This window comes from Talpa occidentalis, unplaced genomic scaffold (genome assembly GCF_014898055.3).
Source record: "Talpa occidentalis isolate TD23 unplaced genomic scaffold, MPIMG_talOcc4v2.1 talOcc4.60, whole genome shotgun sequence".
Taxonomy (NCBI): Eukaryota; Metazoa; Chordata; class Mammalia; order Eulipotyphla; family Talpidae; genus Talpa; species Talpa occidentalis.
Genome location: NW_023604973.1, coordinates 40,683 through 56,328, shown reverse-complemented (window position 1 = coordinate 56,328; position 15,646 = coordinate 40,683). Strand labels below are relative to the sequence as shown.

Sequence of the window (15,646 nt, the reverse complement as noted above, 5' to 3'; positions counted from 1 at the left end):
AAATAACCCCCTAAACCCTTTTGGAACACCCCATGCTGTCAGGGGACTAGACTGCTCCTTGCACCGCCCCTCTCCTGGCTCCTCAGGAACCAGCTGCTCTCTTTCACTTGGCTGCTGTTTCTGTAGAATTTCCTCTTCGCTCCACAATTAGTCCCTGGTCCCACCATCACCCCTGGGTGCTGCCTAGCACTGGCCTGTGTCACTTCCTTGGTGGGGCTTGAAAGTCCCAAAGTTTTTTCCTGTCACTTTGGCTTTTAAGACAGTCCCTTTAGGTTAGGGCACTCTACTGACATGCAGACAAGTCTCCTGATGGATCCTGCAGAGCTTAGCCCAAAGCTGCACCCAGTGGCTTTCCAGCTGAAAGAGCTAAGGCCCTGCCAGGAGAATTTGACTGAGGGAAGAACAGGGGAAGCCCAGAGTCCTATGAAGGGGAGCCCTGATCTTAGAAAGGCTAAATGCTCTAAAGTTGGAATTGCAGCCTTAAGCTGGAATTGCTGTGACAGAGGACAATGGAGATCCCTTCATAAGCAGAGTGGGCATTGATGGGGCTCCACTGGGTCCTCTCCCGAGGCCCAGCCTGCCCCTCATTCTCACAGAACCCGCACTCCACCAAATTTGCCATGGACCGCCACAGTGGTGTGCTGCGCCTCCGAGCTGGGACCACCCTGGACTACGAGAAGGCCCGGGCCCATTTCATCACAGTGGTTGCCAAGGTAACAAGAGGAAAGAAGGGGGAACCTCTTTCCTCAGCATTTGTCAGGGGAAGCTGTCCTTAGGTTGGAACAGACTTAGTTTTCAGGATGGAATGTGGAGAGGAAGGTGATTCAGAAAGCTGGAGCTTTTGTGGGGAGCTGCTTGAATGTCTGTTGAGTGGGCCCCGCCCAGATATATTCTCCAGGGAGGCTGGTGTCTGTTGCTGGGAGGGCATATTCCCTCCTGGAAATATAATGGGAAAGTTCCCTTTAATAAGACCTGGAGACTCTGCCCCTCACATCCTATACAACCTGGCCTCCAGCACCTCTAGCTCTCTGCCAGTTGTGCTCTGTCCTCCTCATCCTCTCTGTGAAACCAGTTACCCCCTCTGTGATTCCACTTCCTCATCTGCACACACCTGCGACTAACTAACTTCCTCTTATTTCTAAAATGCCTGGTGTGGAAACTGGAACATAGCAGAGGCTCAGACAAAATGGCTGTTCCTTGTCCCAAGGACAGGAACCCCCAACTGTCCCTCCAGGCCAGTGCTTTTCTTTCCCAGAAAGGTCCTTGCTGGTCACATGTTGGCTACAGGCCTTCCCACTGCAGCCTGGACAAGATACCCAAGATAGTCCATCCCCTGTTACTCCAGGGCTGGACTCAGGGGCACATACTGATATTATATTCACCCAGTCATGCTCTTAGTAGGTCCTCAGGAGGTGTTTTAGGTTTGGTTCCTGGCCGTAAAGGGAGATTAGCTCTGACCCCTGTCCTCTGCCAGGGGTCACACACAACTTCCCTGGAAAGAGAACTAACCCTGTTTCCAAGGGAACACTTCTTAGTGCCTCCTGCATAGCAGGCACTGCCTGAAGACCTTCATGCATCATCTCATTTAATTTTTCCAAACCCTCTGAGGGAGAACTATCTGCAGGTGATCTAGAACCAAACAGAACTCAAGGCAGCTGGCGCTGTGCCTACTAAGTAACAGGAGCCAGATTCCATCAGAGTCTGGTGTCTACTCAACTTCAGATCCCCAACACTCATCCCTCTCCCGTTCTTCCCCAGGATGGTGGAGGGAAGCTGCGAGGGGCTGATGTGGTGTTCTCAGCCATCACCACAGTCACAGTCAACGTGGAAGACATGCAGGACATGGCTCCTGTCTTCGTGGGCACACCTTACTATGGCTATGTATATGAGGACAGCCTTCCGGTGGGTGGCTGCACTCCTCAGCCCAATGTCCCCTCCAGATGCCTCCTGCCCTGCCCTTGACATTGCCCAGGATCCCCCTGCTGGGCTGACCAGGCTGGGCCCTGAGTCACCTGCTCACAGGCTCGTTTTCCTCTGGAAGTTTAAGGGGCCAGGAACAGGTGCTCATGTGTGTGGAGCTCCCACTGGCTGCCCAGACTGTGCCATTCCCTTTTCCCAGAGAGAACAACAGGTGGCTGGTGGAAATATGAGGCCTTTCCTCTACCTCTGCATGAGGTGCCCTTGCACCTCCCCAGCCCCAAGCCTGTCGATCAGGGACCAGTAGTTCAGTTTGCTGCTGAGCCACCGCTACCCTGTCAGGCATGGCACATGGGCCCAGTTAGAAGGCTGGCCTCAGTTTCCCTCTCCCAGTCAGTCTCCACCCTGGTGTCTGGTCTTTGTCCCTCTCAGGGAAGGTCTCAACTCAGCTTGGCAAAGGTCCAAGGTTCCCTTCACCCACGAGCCCTCACTGTCCTCTATGCATCCCAGGCCCTCTCACTACTAAATCCCTGCTTGGAATGTCCCCATGGGCCTGATTCCGCTTCCCTTCTCAGATCAGCCCAGACACCACTTTCCCTGACACTTCTGAAATGGGAACTCCTCTCGCTGCTTCAGCACACTATGCACAACCCCTGTGAGCACACCCTCCTTGGGGTGTACCTTGTATTTATATGCCCCCATACCCTGCCACCAGCCAGACCTCACATGACCAGGATTCAAGAATTCTCTGTGGAGCTGAATTGCACTCTCAATTTTCACTTCCCTAATTTGATTATCCCCGACTTCCAAGAACATGCCAGGGCCATACAATTAAACCCAATCCCTAGATGTTGGGTGTGAGCCTCTCCATGCTCTGCCCTGCTCCTACTTGTCTGTCTCTTCTCCCTTTGTGCTAAAGATGGGGGAAGCAGTGGTGTGATGCTGAGGGGCAGGGACAGAGAGGCAAGAGCTGAGTCAAGTGTGCAGGAAAGCTGACAGCACCAGTGTTGCGAGGATGAGGCCCCTGAGGAGGCCCAAGATCCGTGGGCAGCCCACATGCATGGTGGTGGGGAGAGAGAATGGAACAATGGGGCTCAGACTGTCCCTGCAGTGCTGGGAGGCCAAAGGCTGAGGCCTTTCTCTAGAGGATGGGTGCAACCACACAGAGTCCTGGTTCTTTTCCTGGGTGGCAGTGGTACCCCAAGTCCATGATCGTGGTAGTGTCTGCAGAGGGGAGAGCCTTAGCATCACCCATCAGTTTCATTCAACTGCTCCTCTTCCCCCAAGGACTCAGAGGTACTGACTGTGGTCGCCGTGGATGGAGATCGGGGCAAACCCAACCATGTTCTCTACAGCCTCGTAAACGGTGAGTAGGAAGCAGCTTTGGGGACAGGTTCATGACTGAGTTTGAGCTCTGATTCCCTGGGGGTCAGAGCGAGGTTCCCCAGCCTCCCCGGGTCCCAGTACTCTCATATGTAGGGCCAGAAGTACAGCCTGAGGAGAGACTGGCAGGTATCATCTTATCCAGCAACAGAGAGAAGTATTGGGTGGGGGGACTGAGAGCACTTGGATGGCACAGACCCATGTTCTCTTCACCCTGGCTGCGCTGTTGACAAGAGGGGGTGGTAACACTTCTTAACACTCCTCAGTTGCTATTTCTTTTCTCATTCTCTTAAGTTCTTTGGCCTAGAACTTATAGTTGAATTAAATGAACTAAATTCAATGGTGACATAATATGGCACCTCCCTAACACTAGCCCTGTAACTGAATGAAGTGAAAACTGAGGCTCAGAGAGGCTAAATGGGCATCCCAAGTTCCCATCATTGGGCTTGAACCCACATATGCTGGTTCTGAGACTGCCCTTTTCACAAGTGGGCCGCCACTGGGCAGGAGGAGCAAGACTGAGGGTGGGCTCTGCAGCACTCATAGGTGGTCTCTAGAGGGTCAGGCCCCTTGGCCATCATGCCTGATCCCTAATCCCAGAAAAACATGATACATAGTCTCACTCCGACACCACCGCCTCCAGCAAGCAGCCCCTTGACGCGCCCAGTGCGCACTCCCCCTCCAGCAGCTCACGAGAGGACAGACATGCCCACCATCACACACAGGCCCCTTCCTGGGGAATGTGGATCCTCACCACCTCCCCTGCGCTCTGCTACTGCGCGCCTTAACACCATTACCAAGCACCCAGTTGCCTCTTCTCTCCTGTCCCTCCTCCAGACTCTTTCCTCTCCCTCTCTCACCTTTCTTTCCTCCCACACTTCTCTTCTCACCTCTCTCTCTGTCCCTCCCTCTGTACCCTTTGCTTCCATTTTCTTTCTTTCACACATGCACACACACACACACACACACACATGCACACATGCATAATAGAGGCAAATTAGTGGGGAACTTGGAAGCCATACAGAAGTGAGTTGATGTTCCCTCTGCACTTACTGTGTAACCTTAGACAAATGACTTAGCCCCTCTGAGACTCAGTTTCCTCATTGACAACACACAGGTGACATATTACTTTCTGTAGAGGAGACTTCAATGAGGTAATGCCTGAGGAGCATGTGGCCCCCTGCCTGGCATGACTCCCCTGTGCCCCCTGTGGCACTGTGCAGAACTGCAAGGTACTTCTCTGTGACAGGGAGCGATGGAGTCTTTGAAATTAATGAAACATCTGGAGCCATCTCCCTCATGCAGAGCCCAGCCCAGCTCCGGAGAGAGGTATATCAGCTCTTTGTACAGGTAATTTGCCTCTAGCTTGAAGAGGGCTATGGGCTGCAAAGGGATAAGATGCAGAGTCATCTTCCACCCCTGGCCTCCTCCCCTACTCCCTGGGGCTTACAGTAGAGAGGGAGCAGATGGTGCTCCAAGTAGCATCTTTATCAGGTATCCAGTGTGGAGACTGCAGCAGATGTACACAAAGCCCCTGGCAATGGGAGATGTGAACTGGGAGTCAAGTGGGGCTGGAGCAAAGAGCCCATGGACAGTATAGAAAAGGAAAAATGCTTGGGGCCAGAGAAGCACTGGAGGTCTGAATAGGATGTCTGGGGATTTCCCTGTGCAGGGTCGGCTTCCGAGGCATGCGGCCTGTACAGCCCATAGGAGCTGCTACCCAAAGTCCCATACTGAGCTTAATGCTCTGCTATTGCTGTTTTGAAATTCTTAAATCAATTTTGAACAGGACCCCTTATAATTTGTTTTTCACCAGGCTTGCAAATGTTGTAGCTGGTCCTGCTCAAGAGCAATAAAGAGCCCCTGAAAGGTATTAAGCAGGATTCGAGTCCTGTTAAAAAGCTCACTGTGGCTGCATGCTGGACAAAGAAGGTTCTCAAATTCAGAGAACTTGGCAGAGATTTTTGGCCCACGCCTGGAATGGGAATTTAGTGTGTCCAGAGCAAACCCAGGACTTTGCATTGTTTTGCAGAGTCCCTAGTGTTACTGCACCAGTCCCAGCCTGGCAGTTGAGAACCATGTCTTAACTTGGGTTTGGAGGGAACTGGATGAGAGGCAGAGGCAGAGCCAACAGCCAAGGTGATAGATGAAAGGGCCTGTGGGGATGAAGGGAGAGGTGTTGGCAGAAATGAAGAAGTTGCAAAAAAGGAAGAAGCAGACTCTACAGAATGTGGCTGTGAGGGGTGGTGGTAGGGGAGAAAGATGGATGAGGACTGGGGAGGTGCCGTGATCTTGGGCACACAGAAGAGGAGGCAAGATGAGCAAAACAGCAGTTTGAATTTGGGGCCTGCCGGGACATTCAAGTTGACACATACACACTTGGGTACACAGGTTTGGAAGTTAGGGGAGAGCATATCAACATAGAGGGATCTGTGAAAGGATGAGTTGGGATGAGATTCCCCAGAGGGTGGTGATGGGGAAGGGGAGCCATTGGCCAAATACACTGCTGTGGGAGCACCTGCAGCCTAGAGGGAGGAGAGAGGAACCCAGGAGAGATCAGAGCAGGAACCTGCAGAGTCACATTAGCCAAGAAAACAGTGCTCAGGAGATGGAGCAGTAGTATGGGGTGCACATAGAATTCAGTGGCTAGAAACTAGAAGGAAAAAGATAAACATCTCACTTATATGTGGAATATAGAAAACCAAACAAAAGCTGAAAAAAAAAGTCAAAACTAGTAGGCAGACCATGGAACTGAAGCATACAGCAAAGGAGGGGGAGCAAGGAGGGTCAAAACAATGGAGGGATGAACACAAGGGAATACGGTGATGGTTCCTGGGTGATATGGTGGCAGGAGAACTACAGGGACTACAACTATGTAAGAAAAAAATTTAATTACTAAAAAAAGAAGTGGCTAGTATTTGAGTGGAGTGGGAAGTAGAAGTGGAGACACGTGGTGTCTGCGTCAAAGAAAGGACAGTCAGGACAGCAGCTAGGGTGTGACAGAGTGGGGTCCAGGAAGGGTCATTTTAGGAGAGGTCTGCTGTTTGTTTGTTTGTTTTTAGATTGATTTATTTTTACAAGAATGGGATACAAGCCAGATGTGCGGAAGGGTGAGAGGATTCACAAGAGATAGAGTGGGGAACAGAACAGGCAGATTGACTGAAATACACTGCTGAGGGGAGCAGTGGGTGAGACAGGAGAGGTCTGCCGTGCCATGTGGGTATCTCCACAGCTAGCCAGGCTAGAACCTGTGCTACAGAGGCTGCGGACAGCTTCACAGCGCTGTGCTCAATTGCCTGCGCCACCAGGAAGGCCTGTTTTTGTTATTTTTTTTTAAGATTTATTTATGTATACAAGAATTGGGGTACAGGCCAAAGGTGGGAGGGTGAGAAGATTCACCAGAGACAGAGTGGGGAGCAGAATAGGTAGACTGAGTGAAATACACTGCTGAGGGGAGCAGCGGGTGAGACAGGAGAGGTCTGCTGCACCATGTGAGTCACCTCCCTGGCCAGGGATCGAACTCATGCTGCAGAGGCTATGAACAGCTTCACAGTGCAGTGTTAACCCCTTGCACCCCCAGGGAAGCCCAAGGGGGTCATTTTAGGTAAGTGGAGGCATGCTTCTGAAGGGACACAGGCCTTTTAGGAGGCTCATATATTTACCACCTGGTTCATGAGGTGCCTGTAGACTCAGCCCTGGCTTTGGAACACATACTAGTATTCTGTTGTTGCCTGTTCACATCTCCCCTCCCTGCAGTCTCCTCCTGGCTAAAGGACAGAATGTGGCAGAGCTGGGGTATGAACCCATGTCTGGCTGCAAGGGGGCAGATTAACAAACCAGACACACCTGAGCTCTTCCTGTTCTTGCTCTGTCACTCCAGCTGTGTGACCCCAGGTGATGCTTCCCACTTGTGTGTAAAATCGGGTCAGTAATAGCATGTCTCCTTTCTTATGGCTGTTGGAACATGTTGTCCCAAACTTAGTGGCTTAAAACGACATACATGTCTATCCCGCAGTGTCTGTGGGCCAGAAATCCAGACTCAGCCGGGTCCTCAGTTCTAAGGTGTGTTACACCCCCGCCATCACCTTGTTAGCCACTTCTCTCTGAAGATTCACTGGGGAGGGATTAGCTTCCAAACTCATATGATGGGCAGAATTGAGATCTTGTGGACTGTTGGCAAGAGGTCATCAGGCATTAGTTCCTGGAAACACAGGCCCCTGCAGCATAACTGCTGGCTTCATCAAAGTCAGCAAGAAAGAGTCTGCTAGAATATAGCAGTCACATTCTTCTAAAATCTAATCACAAAGTAGTTACCTCATCACCATGGTCATAGTCCATCAGTTAGAAGCACATTGCTAGGCCAGGCCACACTGAGGAGCGGGATTATACAGGGGATGATACTGGGAAGGTGGGGATCATAGGAGTTGTGTCAGAGTCCACCTGCCACACCACCATAGCCACCTGTCCCCACCCCAGGTGACTGAGGTCAGCTCTGCAGGGAGTCCAGCTGCCCAAGCCATGGTCCCCGTCACCATCAGGATCGTGGACCTCAATAACCATCCACCTACATTTTATGGAGAGAGTGGACCCCAGAACCGATTTGAGTTGTCCATGTATGAGCACCCGCCCCAAGGGGAGATCCTACGGGGCCTCAAGATCACTGTCAACGACTCAGACCAGGTATGTGCCCACCTCCCCCCTCACCCATCTCACAAGGTCCCAAAGCTTAACCTGCACCAGCCTTCAATGCTTATGTGACAGGGCTTTGGTCTTTTCAATCACAAAATGAATGAAACGAGGGCATAACCAAGAGGGAGAGCTGAGAGAGTAGCTAATGAGAGATTGTCTGCTTGGCCTAAAGACATTCACAGTCAATGGCAGAGTGAAAGGCAGTCACAGGAAAACACCTCTATGCCCCACCCCTGCTTGTCACTTAACTTGCCCAGCACAGGGTTAGGCCTTATGCGCTGGTGACCTTGCTTAGTCCTCACAGCCTACTAGGTCTTTCTGTCCCATGATTAATCTTCTCACCTCCCAGGGTTAAGGGGATGTGAAGGGCTCCTCACTAGCATGAACATATAATGAGTTTCCATTCTCATTTCTGTTCCCTATTTCCTCCCTCCAAACTCTACTGCGCAGGGAGCCAATGCCAAATTCAACTTGCGGCTGGTGGGACCTGGGGGCATCTTCCGAGTGGTCCCGCAGACAGTCCTGAATGAAGCCCAGGTGACAATCATTGTGGAGAACTCAGCTGCCATCGACTTTGAAAAGTTCAAAGTGTTAACCTTCAAGGTAGGGAATACTGTGCATTCCTGTGAATGGGGTCCCACTCACAGGAAGTCACAGCAGCCCCTGGGTTCATCCTGAGGGGTCCCTTTGTCACCTTTGCCCCTGTTGACCCTATTTTTTCATCTTATTTCTTCTGCCTTCCTGCTGATTTGGAGAGCAAGTGAGGAGGGAGAAGAAAAGTGAGGACAAAAGCCCACTGGTTGCACAAGCCCCCCACTTCTATAACTATAACCCTTAGATTGTAAAGGGGTTCAAAGGGAAAGTATCAATATAATGTGCTATGGTGCTGTTTCTCAATACTGATAGATTGAGAAAAAAAAATTTCATCAAGCGAGATGTTTTTCATATGCATTTGACATCTGTAATCTGTTCTGATATAACTTTAGCAGAAGGTAAAAAAATACTCCCTCTGTAACTGAGATTACAAGCATATCTGGATAATGTAAGTTATACACAAACATACTGATTTATCAATTAAAAGGAAAATAATTTGATTGTTTTCAATTGTTTTAATTATTTATAATTATACACATATACACTTCTTAGCCAGCCTCCTACTTAAACATGAAATTCCAGAAGCAGGGACCTCCCTGGTGGTTCAGGGATTAAATCTCAGCCCTATCAAGCCATTGCCAGCCACTGTGGCATGAGTTCCATCCCCAGGCCAGGGAGCTAACCCACATAGCCCAGGAGACCTCTTCTATCTTGCCCACTGCTCCCCTCAGCAATGTATTTCAGCAGATATGCCTGTTCTTTTCCCCACTCTCTCTCTGGTGAATCTTCTTATTCCCCCCACCCCCCACACACACCTCTGTCATACACTTCAGTATGTATAAATAAATGAAAATAAATGTTAAAAAAAAAGAAATTCCAGAAGCATTCTGTGAGGTCAGAACAAAGCCTAGGTGCCTTCCATCACCAGTGTTATTTACACTATTCCTGGGATGACATGATTCCTTGAGAAAGAAAGGATGCAAGTGGTGCAAACATTAAAAAGGAATATATTTGTCATTGTCTGTGATTATTTTCTTAGGAAGCCAAAAAGAAATGATTGAAAACTGTTAGAAACATAACAACATTGCTGGCATGAATGTCAAATACCTAAAATCCAATCATTTTCCTATATAGGAAAAACAGCAATGAGAATATATAGTGGAGTAAAGGATTCTCTTTTACAATAGCTAACAAATACAATTCCCAGGAATTACCTAACAAGAAATATGTAGTATCTAAATGATAAAAAACACAATTTAAAAAGGGATATAAAGAAGGCAAGAAAGGTAAAAATGAAGCATACGTTGTTTAAAAAAAAAAAAAGCAAATTCCCATTAAGTTAATGAAAACTCCAATGCCACCTCAGATAAGTCTTACCTGGAAAATCCTTTGAGGAGGTGGTAAGGATGGCACAATTAGTTTTTATCTGAAAAAATGGGAAATTAAAAAAAAAAAGAATATGAGATAACAACTTGCTCTAACAAAATTAGATTATATTAAATATTATTTAAAAAATGGAAGTAAAAAAGAATATGACGATCAGCAGAACAAAAGAAACTGGCCCAAATACAAATGGGATCTGTAAGAAAACAGGCATGGCCACCAATGAGTGGGGCAACAATGTATGCCATAGGGCTTCTTGCCAGGGATGGCAGGCATAGCTGGTTGGCAGCTGAGAGAAAGACCAGGAGGCAAGGCAGGTGGGTGCTGCACCAGTCTGCAGGAGGACTCTGCAGGAAGACTCACCTTGATAAGTTCTCATTTTCTTTCCTCCCCCAGCTCCTGGCCATTGAAGTGAACACCCCGGAGAAGTTCAGCTCCACAGCAGATGTTGTGATCCAGCTCCTGGACACCAATGACAATGTCCCCAAGTTCACCTCCCACTACTACATTGCCAGGATCCCTGAGGATGCCCCAGGGGGCACCAATGTGGTGGCCGTCACTGTGGGTTGTGGACTAGCCCGGGGACTGGGATGGGATGGGGACCCCCACTGAATGAGGCCCAATAAGTCAGACCAACCAGGCTTCTAGTTCAAATCACAAAGCCCACACTCGTTAGTGTGTCTTGGACAAGTGACCTGCCCTCTCTGAACATCAGTTTCTTCTTCTACTCAGTGGGGAAAACAATACGACACAGAAGTACAAATCCCAAGCCCGTGGCATGGGACTCATCTCCTTTCCTTCCCCATTTCCGAGGAGGAGTAGAGGCCTGCTATTGCTCTTTTGGTTCCTTCTACACTTGATACCTCCTGGGTAGAAAGCTAGGATTTTGGAGCAGGCCTCCTATTTTCTCCCCAGTTGGATAAGCCCTAAGTCCCTTCTTTCTGCTGCCGAAAGCAATCCTCAGATGCATGAGCTGCCAACATACCCTGTTCTGTCAAAGAAGCAGGTGCCACTGTGAGCTTTCTCTCTTCCAGGCTGTGGATCCAGACACAGGTCCTTGGGGCGAAGTCAGATACTCCATCTACGGGTCAGGGGCAGACCTGTGAGTAGAACAGAATCCTGGTCAGTGCCTTGGGCAAGGGATTTGGAGGATGAGGATGAAGAAGGTCTGTGCTAGACTTGGAAAGCAGAAGAACTGAGTCACAGAGACAAGCATGGGGCAAGGAATAGAGGGAAGCAGTAGAGGCGTAGGGACACATGGCTCAGGGCTGGGAGTCTGAGAGCAGAAGGGCCACCATCATTGTTTGAAGTCAAGGCCCATGATGGCCCCAGGAAGTGGGCAAGCAGTGCTGGACTAGGGATAGGGCAGACTGGTAGGGAAAGAGCAAGGCTGTGACTCGGGATAAGTTCAATATTGATAGATGGGTGAGGAGTTAGGTGGACCTGGTCCCTCCGTCAGACCTGCAAGGCTGGGGAGAGGAGCCCATGGGATATGCCACATAATGCATTACTGCCACTTTCTTGAGTCAGCTCATTACCACAAGCATGTGTGTGTGTGTGTGTGTGTGTCTGTGTGTGTGTGTTTGTATGTACCTGCATACACCGATCCTGCAATCTTTGTGCCCGGCAGCTTCCTAATTCAGCCATCCACTGGGATCATCTACACTCAGCCCTGGGCCAGCCTGGATGCTGAAGACACAGCCAGGTACAACTTCTACGTGAAGGCGGAGGATATGGAGGGCAGGTACAGCCTGGCCGAGGTGTACGTCACTCTGTTGGATGTCAATGACCACTACCCCCAGTTTGGCAAGAGCATCCAGGAGAAGACGATGGTGCTGGGGACCCCAGTGAAAATTGAGGTGGGTTTCAAAACCAGCTGAGTTCCCCTGAAAGTCTTATTCCAATAATTCAAGTGACACTGTAGCGTAAGGATTTATTTTAAAATAAGATTTGTTGGATTTCCACTATGGGCGAAAGACTTAAGATGTGTAATGTCCCTTTCTCCACTTCAACCAAGAAATAATTTCTGAGAAAGAAGATATTGTTGCCACTTTACAAAACAAAAATTGGGAACTGGACAGGTTAAGTGTTTGGCTTAGTTACATTCGTTCAAATAGCTAATGTGCCGGTTTTCAAAACAATGCTCTCCCACGGTACTAGCCAGCCTTCCCAAGGCAGGAAGTGTGAACACTGAAACCTCAACAGACTTGAGTTTGAATCCCAGCTCCTCTTCCTCCTATGTATCCATAGTCAAATCACTTAGCATCCAAGCTGTGGTGTTTATAATACCTACTTCTTAGGCTTGTCTGAGACTGGAATATTATAACACAATGTAGGGTCTAGTGTCGACCCTGGTCATAGAATGGTGCTCATTCAATTCCTTTCCGAGCTCCAGTTCACTCAAAATATGATTAGGACCATTTCATCAACCCAGACAGCCCCGTATGACATACGGCTTAACCAGAGTCCACATGATGCTCCAAACCCAGCTCTGTGCCCCTCCCTCTTCACAGGCCACAGACCAGGATGCAGAGGAGCCCAACAACTTGGTGGATTATTCCATCACCCACGCAGAGCCAGCCAACGTGTTTGACATCGATGCACACACGGGGGAGATCCGGCTCAAGAACTCCATCCGCTCCCTGGATGCCCTGCACAACATCACGCCCAGTGGGGGCCACATGTGGTCCCTGGAGGTGCAGGCCAAGGATCGCGGCTCTCCATCCTTCAGCACCACAGCCTTACTCAAGATTGACATCATAGACACAGAGGTGGGTATGAAGCCCAGGTCAGGAAGAGTTCCAAAGAGTCAATATAACACAAGCAAAGGCAGAAAGATCCACTCCAGCCTTCCTCTAAAGGGCCCTCCAAGCTAGCAGAGCCTGCCAGTGTCATCCAACACACAGGCTTTGTAGTCATGCTGAGATCCTTGTTTCACTACCTATTGTGTTGGCTAGTTCTCCAGTTCCTTACCTGTTAAATTTTGAATAAGGTTACCTCCTTTACTTGGTAGTTCTCAGCTCAGTTTCTGACAAGAAGTCATCACTCAAGGGGTTCTCAATACATTAGGGTAGATACCTCCCCCCATCCAAACTCAAGTGATCTCTAACTGTCTCAAGAGCAGAGTCCAGTAATGCAAAAAGGTTGTTTGCACCACACTATCTCTGCATGCACTTTTTCGGAGAGCTGCAAGCATTACATTCTCTTTAAGTGCATTTCTTCTGGAATGGAGCTCAAGGTCCTCATTAGATTCTCAAGGGACTCCTGACGCCAGAAAAATCTAAAAATTATTAGGCTTAAGTGAGTTTACACCCCCTGCTCTGTCCTGCGGGGCCCAGGCAGGAGCAGCTGATTGTAGTGGTGGCTTTCTTCCAGATGCTGTCCCGAGACCCCATGGCCGCCTTCCTGATGCAGACCAAAGACAACCCCATGAAGGCTGTGGGGGTGCTGGCTGGCATCATGACCACCATCGTGGCCATCACCGTCCTCATCTCCACCGCCACCTTCTGGCGCAATAAGAAGTCAAACAAGGTCCTGCCCATACGGCGCGTGATCCGCAAGCGGCCCAGCCCTGCACCTCGAGCCATCCGCATTGAGTGGCTCAAGTTCAGAAGGACCAAGGCTGCTGCCAAGTTTGTGCTCAGAGATGACCCTCCCAATGAGAACTGTAACAACAACAGCTTGGGAAGCTCACCACCCCCCACAGCCCCGCCTCTCCCTCCATCACCCAGAATGGTACCCAACATAGGTCCGGCCCACTGGACTGTGCCCACAGTCTCTGGCTCAATCACCCCTCAGCAAGCCCAGTCAAAACCTGAGGCCTTGGGAAGCCCTGTCCAGTCAGCACTGGTCTTTGAGCTAAGACAAAAGTTTGAGGAGAAGAAGAATGCAGAAAATATGGCTTATTTCTAGAGTATGGCCCATGGCCCCTCTTTTCCCACCCCAACTCTCCTGCTACTTGGACCATGCTCCATCTTCTAATCCTTAGGGTCACCCCTGTTTTGTTTAATGATATAAATCCCATATCTAAGGCTCTGAACAGCACCTAAACAAGGGACTTCTCTGGTTAGGGATGCAATTGGCAAATACTTCCCAGTCACCCAGATCCTTGATCCAGTTGTGATGTTACTCATTCTGCAGAGGCTGATAGCCAACAAGGAGCCAGAGCTGTATGTCTTCTCTCCAACTCCAGGCCTCACAATCCCTGGAGCCTCTTGAGGCCTCAGCATCCTAAGTCGAAAATCAGGGCCCTAACCACAAGGCTGAGTAGAACCTAAATCCTGAAACCTACTTGTAAGAGCAGGAACAGGAAAAGGAGGCTCAGTCCTTGCTAAGGCTGAGATTGGGAGTCAGTGAACCTTGCAGTCCATAGGAGAATGAATGCACCAGGAGAGGCCAAAGGTGCACTAAAAAGTTAATGCTGATGCTGGAACTGTACCCAAAAGTGGTACGACCTCAGGAAAGCTGCTTAAACACCCTCTTCATCCTCTTCCTCATCTGTAAAATGAAGAAGATAAATCCCAGCTGCCTCACGCACAGGTTAAGACTGAGAATGAAATAAGTAGTAGTAGTAACAAAGGCTTTAACCAAATGCAGAGTGGCACAAGTGGAAAGTATTTTCTGCAGGCCAGTTCTCTGGGGTGCAGCAATTCCAGAAAGTATTAGGAGCTTCTCAGCTACTCTGCCAAGCATCTGTGAAGATACTTTGTTGGGTTTGGAAGCCGGCACTGAGCCTCAGCAGCCAGAGCTGGGAGGTGGCATTGTCCTTGACGTAAGTACCTCCCCTTCTGTTCTCCCCAGAACATATTCTCTGCATGGCTCTGACCAGCCACTGCCAGAGACATCCAGAACTGGGCAGCACATTCAGCTCAAGTCTCCATTTTTCCAAGATGATGAAAGTGAATTCCCAAGAGAGGAGTGTTACCCAGGGCCACATAGTGGGGTGGTACCAAGGACATCGTCAGAGGGTCCAGCTCCTCATTTTCCTCTTTCTGGGCATACTTGATCACTTTGTGACAGTCTTGCCCAGGAGAGAAGACATGCCGTCCTCTATGGTTAAAGAAAAGAAGTTCACCCTGACTTTAAAGACACTTGCTATAAGGAAATCCAGAGTGTACAGAGAGAGAGAACAATTCTTTGCATTTTGCTCCACTCATTAATAACCCTTCTAGAATTTGTCAGGTTTTATTTAACCAGATTTTTAACATAAGTGATTTTCTTGATTTCTGAGTCTATATTGAGCCAGGGTACAGGCTTCTTGCTGGGGGTATCTGCAGTCCCCAACCCTGAGAGTGTTAAGTAAGAGGTGGGCTCTAAGAAGCTAGGAGCCCAGACTGAACTACCAGGTACTCTGCAGCCCATGTTTCAGAAGCAGCTGCGCTGGATCATGTCTGCTCTCCACAGGGAATATAGCATCCTTACAATTTGCATGCAGTCAACCTCTTTTGTAAATGATAAATAAAATCCGTTAACTGAAGGCCAAGTTGACCTCCTGTTCCCTGCTTGCTTTAGTGTTAGCTGACTCCTACAGACAAGTTCAGCCTGCCTCCTGGTTCCTTTAGTGAGTCAATTCACCCTCCTCCCCTGTAACTGATTTGGTGCAAGATTGCAAAAATTTTATGCAACTTGATATGTGAACCCCACTAACAGCAGCATGTTTGTAAGGGCTTGCCTTCCTGAA

At 49.3% G+C, this 15,646-nt stretch overlaps 1 protein-coding gene across 1 annotated transcript; it reads left to right on the top strand.

The window, feature by feature from the left end:
- Positions 1-596: 596 nt before the first annotated feature.
- LOC119230283 (cadherin-related family member 1-like) lies at positions 597-15,437 on the top strand (the record flags this gene model as incomplete). The annotated part of the gene is made up of 11 exons (XM_037491332.1): positions 597-713; positions 1,759-1,902; positions 3,205-3,283; positions 4,550-4,650; positions 7,777-7,980; positions 8,440-8,592; positions 10,363-10,527; positions 11,001-11,068; positions 11,597-11,825; positions 12,480-12,737; positions 13,342-15,437. Coding segments are annotated over 11 exons (2,055 nt in total), but the record flags the coding sequence as incomplete, so codon positions are not given.
- Positions 15,438-15,646: the final 209 nt, after the last annotated feature.